At 42.3% G+C, this 6,900-nt stretch overlaps 1 protein-coding gene across 1 annotated transcript in view; it reads left to right on the top strand.

Annotated features, from left to right (window-relative positions):
• The first annotated feature begins 494 nt into the window (after nucleotides 1–494).
• Nucleotides 495–6,900, top strand: part of RNF11 (ring finger protein 11) — a 46,436-nt gene continuing 40,030 nt past the window's right edge. Inside the window, exon 1 of the mRNA XM_037043311.1 lies at nucleotides 495–1,102. Coding sequence (XP_036899206.1) covers nucleotides 980–1,102 — 123 coding nt within the window. The 5' untranslated portion in view covers nucleotides 495–979. The remainder of the gene's footprint in view (nucleotides 1,103–6,900) is intronic.

Below are 6,900 nucleotides of genomic sequence, written 5' to 3'. Positions count from 1 at the left end.
GGGAACGCAAAGAGAACAATCTGAGATACTCAACTAGAGGAAGAATTTCTCTGGCTGTGATGTAGTAGGATAAGGAAGTGACTAGATAAACTGGGAAGGTTCGTTAGTGCGTTTGGATTTTATCTAAAGTGTAAAGAGGAAGCCATTTAATACTTTAACTAAGGGAGTGCTACATTCAGATGTAGGCTTATAAATAGATCTCTTGGCAGAAGGTTGTGAGAAGACTGTCAGAACAGTGCATACGGGAGGGCTGAGACCAGCGAGGACCGAACGGTGGCTGTGCGGAGCTCCGGAAACTTTACAGAGGTTTCGGAATCAGGTACCGAACCAACAGGCTACGCAGACACAGCCACAGCCCCAAGCCCAGCTGACCGAGGCGTGGGGGGGTGGGGGGTGCTGAGGGGGGGGTCGCAGCCGGAGCTGCTCACGCCTCCTGGCGCCGGGGGCGGGACCAGGGCACGCACGGCGGCGTGACGCCGGGCCGCAGCTGGCCTCGTTTTGGCCGCCGCCGCCGCCGCCGCTTTGAGGCGGAGTAGGATGAGGCCCGCGGCAGCGGCTCCGGCGTCTGCAAGGGTAGCAGCAGCTGAGGCAGCAGCTGAGGCAGCCGCGACGGCCGCGCCCCCCCGCTCCTGACCTGGATTAGACTCTGCAGCTCCGTGGCCGCCGCCGCCGCCCCGCGGGGGGGCGGGGTGGGGAAGTGTTTCGTCTCCCCGCCCGCCCCCCCACCACCTCGCCGCCTCGCAGGAGGCTACTGCGGCGACCCCAGCGGAGCCCGCGGCCCAGCCTTGAGCCCCCACCCCCGGGGGCTGGCATGAGCGGCCCTTCGGCGGCGCCCGGGGGCGGGGGAGCGGCCGCCGCCTGAGCCCCGGCCTGCCGTCCGACCCCACCTCGCTGACCGAGGCTGACCGCGGAGTTCAAGAAAGACCCCGCCACTGCTTTCTCCTCCTACCCCGCAGATCACACACCCTAGCCCTGGAAGATGGGGAACTGCCTCAAATCCCCCACATCGGATGACATCTCCCTGCTCCACGAGTCTCAGTCTGACCGGGCTAGTTTCGGCGAGGGGACGGAGCCGGATCAGGAGCCTCCGCCGCCATATCAGGTAGGGGAGGGCGTATGTTGGAGAAGAAGGGGTGCGAGTTAGGGGCACCTCCGGCCCAGATTGAGGGGGCCTCGAGGCTGTCACTACCCCCGGCCTCTGCAAGGCCTGGCCTGCGGCGGGGTGGGGTAGGGGCGGCGCGTTGACCCCCTTAGGGCTAGGTCCGAGGACGACTGCTTCCCACTCCCGGGATTGGGGTCATCCTTCACCTCTTAAGCACGGTGTGGTGATGGTACTCCGTCCTTGAGTTCTTGGATCTGAGTACGTGATCATGTGTGTCCTCATGGCTAGGGGCTGGTGGTTCGCTTGTGGAGTTGGGAGTGACATTTTCCTGCCTTTCTGTCTGAGTCGTGGAGTCCGAGCTGTGAGGTTTGGAGATGATTTGCTCATCTCACAGCCAACTGGATTATGGGTTCTGGATGGGTGCTTGCCCCCCACCCCATTTATGTTTTCACCTCCCTCCTCTCCCCCTTTCCTGTTTGTATTAACTGGACCTCGTGGGTGTTCATTTTTTCTACTTGGAAGAAGATCTTCAAGTAGTGATTTTAGCCCCATCATGTCAAGAGTTAGTTGTTTAAAAAAAAAAGAGAGTGTGTTACTCGTTTATATATTTATCTATTAATTTTAAGCCCTTCCTTCTTTACTCCACCCCATGACACACCTTTTAAACGCTCTGACTTAATAAAACTTGATTGTCTTGAACTTTGGAACCCTTTAAACCTGACTTTAGAAATACCTTCTGTTACTCATGTTTCTGCCTTTGTATCAAAGAGTTTCCCTTGAATAGTTTCATTGCTTTTCGTACAGCAGTCAGCATACCCAGATGTGTCTACGCAATTAATAAAGAGATATTAGCCCTCTTGAGAAAACTTAAGAAACGTGGATGTTATAATCCATAATATATACAAACCTTTCCTCTACTACTTTAGTTTTAAATGATGTTGGTTAAAAACTTTTCTTCCAGAAGGGCTTGCATAGTTAAGTGGCTTCATTTTTTTCCTGAGGGGGTTCAGTTTTCTAATTGGGCAGTCTCCTTTGTTGTTTCATGGTGACATCATTATCTAGTGTTATTCTTTTCTCATGCCTGTGTAAACCAATGTCTCATGACACCAGAAAACCTGATCACACAAGCTGGTTTTCTGAATAAAACCCTTCAGGGGCCTTTCCTAAATACCAGGAAAGTCTAATCTTAATCTTGATTGTGGCATACAGAAGCTTCTATGACTTATCTCAGTTCTGTATTCCAGGTTTACTACATATACCACCAGCTTGTTCATACCTCTCTGCCTTTGCTTGAGTTGCTCCTTCTGCTTGAAGCCCTTCCCCCAAGGTCGGCCAGGTGAACATATAATCCTCTTTGAGGACTCAGCTCTCCCCTCTCCTCATTCCCCTGCCTCCCATCCTAAACCCATCAGTCCCTTGTTTGTGTCCCCCTGCACCCTCTACATTTCCATAAACAGCACATAGAACACTTGAGTGTTAATATCCTTGTTTAGTTAGATGTATGTGTCATCCCTGAGGCATTTCCCTCCTCCCACAGTGTAAACTGCATGCAAGTAGGGACCCTGTGTCTGTCTCCAGTTTGCTCTTATATCCCCCAGCACCTGGCTCATAGTAGATATTCAGTAACTGTCGGGTGAATGAAGACTATAAGCCCTGAGAACATGGTATATGTTCCCAGTGCCTTGTGCAATTTCTGGCACAAAACACTTAAATATTGAATGAATTAATGAATATGAATTCAGTATTATGTTTTATAAGTTTACACATTCATTTCTTCCAAACAATGTCACAGGGGAAGTCTCTTTAGAAAAATCCAAGCTAAATCTGTATGTCTTTCTCAATCTTTGAAACAAGTAAATTGTTTATATTTTACTTTTTGTTTCCCTCAAAATTCTGTAAGACTATATATTTGTTTATTTCAGTTTTATCAGCAAATTTTTTGTAGAGGTATGAATTTTTGTTTCAAAATCCCGTGTCATGTTCCCAGTCCCTTTCCAGGCAAATTAAGTATCTTTGACTTACTACCCTTTTTCTATTATCCTTGTGATAACACAGTGTTGAAAGTTTTATTCACCTTTTCCAGGAGGACTAGATGATAATGAGAGGATTTTTTTTTTGTATTGGGCAGGAACATTTTTTTGAAACATGTTATTTTTGACAGGAGTTTTTTGTGGTTCACCTTCTTGAAATGAATGACCCAGATGCTGATATGCAAATTTAGTGGCAATTGAAAGGAAATAATTTCTTTGAAAAATGAGAACATAAAGAGAGAAACTTTGTTAGAAAAAAAAATTGTCTCCCCTGAAGGAAATAAGATTTTTAGGAGTGGTTTATTCAGATGACCTGAGAAACACCAATCCAAGATAAATGATTTATATTTTCAGTGGACAGAAGTATCTTGGGGTTTTTTTTGTTAAGTAGTACATAATTAACAAAAGTTACAAAATATTGGCTAATTTCTTTAAAGAATAATCTCAGCTGCAATAGGCTTACAAATTTTTTTTGTAAAGCAAATAGCTGATTATAAGGGAACACACTGGTATTTTTCTGTAGTGAGTAGTTAAGAGATTCTTGTGTTTGTGTTGCACAATGTAAATATATGCCCAAAATTCTATATTGAAAACTTGCTTGTAAATTCCAGTTATTTCCTGTTGGCAGGATCTGGCAGATTTTTTATTTTGGTTAAAAGTAAGCATTGCACCATTACAGTCAAAGTTTATAGAAAGTACATATTTCTCTCCTGGGTTTCTTCAGCAGCCTCCTAACCAGTCTCTTCTGTTCTTAAAACTCAGCAGCCAGAGTGATTCTGGTAAAACAGATCTCGACACCCTGCTCAACCTTTTGTGGACCCCCATTTCGTTAAACATAAAAGCCTTATAGTGCCTTATAAAACCTATATAATCTCTACCCTCTGCCCCATGCACGTGCCTCTCTTGACACCTGCACTGCTCTCCCCACTGCTGGCTTCCCTTTAACCTTTCTGGTTTCCTAGTTGCTAGGATATTCCAGGACCTTTGTCCTGGTTTCTGTGCCTGGAGTGCTCTTACCCCAGGTATCCAGTGGCTGACTCCCTCACCGCCTTTAAGTCTTTACTTGAAAAAGACACTTTAAACCTTTTCGAGACCACCCTATTTAAAATTGCAACCTGCCACAACATCCCGGAATTCTTCCCTACTCTATTCCGTTTTGTCCTCATAGCATTTATCACTTTCTGATACACTATCCTTACGTTTGTGTACTATCTGTCTCCTTCCCCTAAATGGTAAGCTTCCCAAGGAAAGGGAATTTTATTAAAAATTGTTTTACAAGTACCTAGAACAGTACCTGGCACACATTAGGTCCTCAATTATTGGTTGAATGAATGTATTTCTTTTGAAAGAATTTATGTATTTATTTTGAGTCAAGTGCATTTGAATGTCTTAAGAAGTATGTATATTCATAGTGCCTTTCCCCCTTTATTATGGATCATTTTTAAGGAATCAGTTTTAAAAATCAAATCAATAATATTAATATGGAATTAATTTACAATAATTATAAAATAGGGTTTTTTCCACCCTGTATATATTCTATAACAAAACGTTTGTCTTATGAGAAAGTACTTGAATCCTTGTCCTTAAAAATTGGAGGGAAGAAGTTACAGCTTTTCTTGAATTTGAAGGTTAAAGTAAAGAAATTTGACATGTTCTCTATTCTCTCCTACCTGGTTGTTTAGAAATAATACAAAGGAAATTGGCCCATCCAGGGTAGTCTAAGAAGGGTTGGGTAAGTCATGGAAGAGTAGGGAATGAAGGTCTTTAAGAGGAAAGGGCCTCGTAGGTAGCCCAGGGCCCAACGATATGAACTGGTTGAGGTACCACTGTCACTCTAAGACCCTCTTAGTCATCTGCTAATTCAAGAGTGGCATTCTATATTGAAAGAGCTTAACACTGCCTTGGTCAGGTGGCTCATTTGGTTGAGCATTGTTGTCCCATAAACCAAAAGGATACTGGATACGAGTCCCCAGTCAGGGCAGGGAAGGGAGAAACCAATCCATGTTTCTCTCTCACATCTGTGTTTCTCTCTCTTCCTTATTCTCTCTGTCCCTTATTCTCTCTCTAAAAGTAATGAATAAAAAGATGTCTTTGGGTGAGGGTAAGAAATTTTTTAAAAATATGCTTGAGATTTTTAAAACATAAAATCAGTTATTGTGAATACAGCAGTGAGTGCAAATGTAGCTCTGGTTTTAGAGTGATAGATCTGAATTCAAATTCTGGTTATCACACATAAAATATGAAGAGAGTTTATTAGGTTATGTTGTGTTTTGAGGAGCTTCTTTTACAAGTAACAAATCATAACATTTTGGATATTTCAAATTGTGACTGAATAAAACTTTCTTCAAGATACTTTTTTTTTTAAAAAAGGGCTTCATCTCCTATTCAACTGTTAAGCATTCAGAGCTGTAATATATTGATATCTTGTTTTTCTGAAACCTTTATGAAGTCTAATTCAAGTAATTGAAGATTTTTTTCTTTTAGGTTTTAGCATTTTGATGGAAATGGTAGCTCAGCGCTCAAAATGTATTTACCGTATCTTGGTCTTAATGAACAAATTATTTAATTTTTTTAAAAATGCCCTATGAAGTTTTTTTATCCTTTCCCTCGTGAAATCCTGCCTTTTCATTGAGGTTCAGAGTAACTTCAACCTCTTTGATAAAGCCTTCCCTGGCCGTTTTTTCCCCTCTCACTCCTGATTTTGTTTGTATATTTATCTGGAAATCACATGTTACCTTAAATTAGCTCTGGTTCTTTAACAATTATTATTTTTCCAGATTATAGTTTCCTTAAAAATTAGAATGATGAAAGATTTTAAATTTTCTAGGTGGAGTGGAGTGGTACCTCACTCATTGGAGACACCCAGTGACTAACTTAGAACTATGCCATCTCCCTCTTACACAGTCACCACCACATTTAAGGTCCTCATTACGTCCCACAGTAACATAGTTGACATCTCTTCCCCCCATTCGTTTCATTCCTTGCTGCTAGACAAATTCTGTCCAGATCAGATCCCTTGCCTCTTAATCGGTAGTGATTCTTCATGACTCATCATTGAAGATGTCTATTTTAGATCTCTGTCAAAGTCATAATCTGGCTCCTTATATACTTTTCCAGCCTTTTGAGTCTGACTCCAGTGAGACTGAACAGTTTGCTGTAATCTATATATGCCTTCTGTTTGCCATCCTCTGCCTTTGCTCATTCTATTCCCATTGCCAGGAATGCTCTTCCCTTAATTTCCAATGTAATCCTAGCTTTCAAGGTCCAGCTCAAATGCCATGAATCTTTTTCTGGTCTTCCCCAATATGAATAACTTCTTAATCTGAACTCCGTGAGGAGTTCATTTACCATTCTTAGAACACTTCATTTACCATTCTTAGGACACTTTATTTTTGCTTCCTATTTGAATTTAATTATAACAATGTTACATCTTCTCTACTAGAGTCCCAAGTCTGATGATTAATCTTTGCTTGCTTAGAACTATGCTTTTCATATAGCAGGCACTCAAATACTTGAGTAAATGGGAAATTCAGTTACTGTTTTTCTATAAGAGTGTGAAGTTTTATGCTTGTTTGCTTCTGTATAAATTGTTCCCAGAATCATGTGCTTTAATGTTTGGCCTTTGTACTTGAAAGGGTTCTGCTAGTTGTTCTCTCCCACATTAACTATTTTTATCTGACTATATTCAGTTTTGTCCTGTCACTTCTAATTTATAAAGTTCATGAGGTTTGAGAAAGTTAATCTTTCTGTATCTTTTTCATTTGAGTT

Source organism: Sturnira hondurensis, unplaced genomic scaffold (assembly GCF_014824575.4).
Source record: "Sturnira hondurensis isolate 20B ecotype Veracruz unplaced genomic scaffold, ASM1482457v3 Scaffold0004068, whole genome shotgun sequence".
NCBI classification, from domain to species: Eukaryota; Metazoa; Chordata; class Mammalia; order Chiroptera; family Phyllostomidae; genus Sturnira; species Sturnira hondurensis.
Note: the sequence above shows the minus strand (reverse complement) of the source record. Positions and strands in the feature narration are given on the sequence as shown.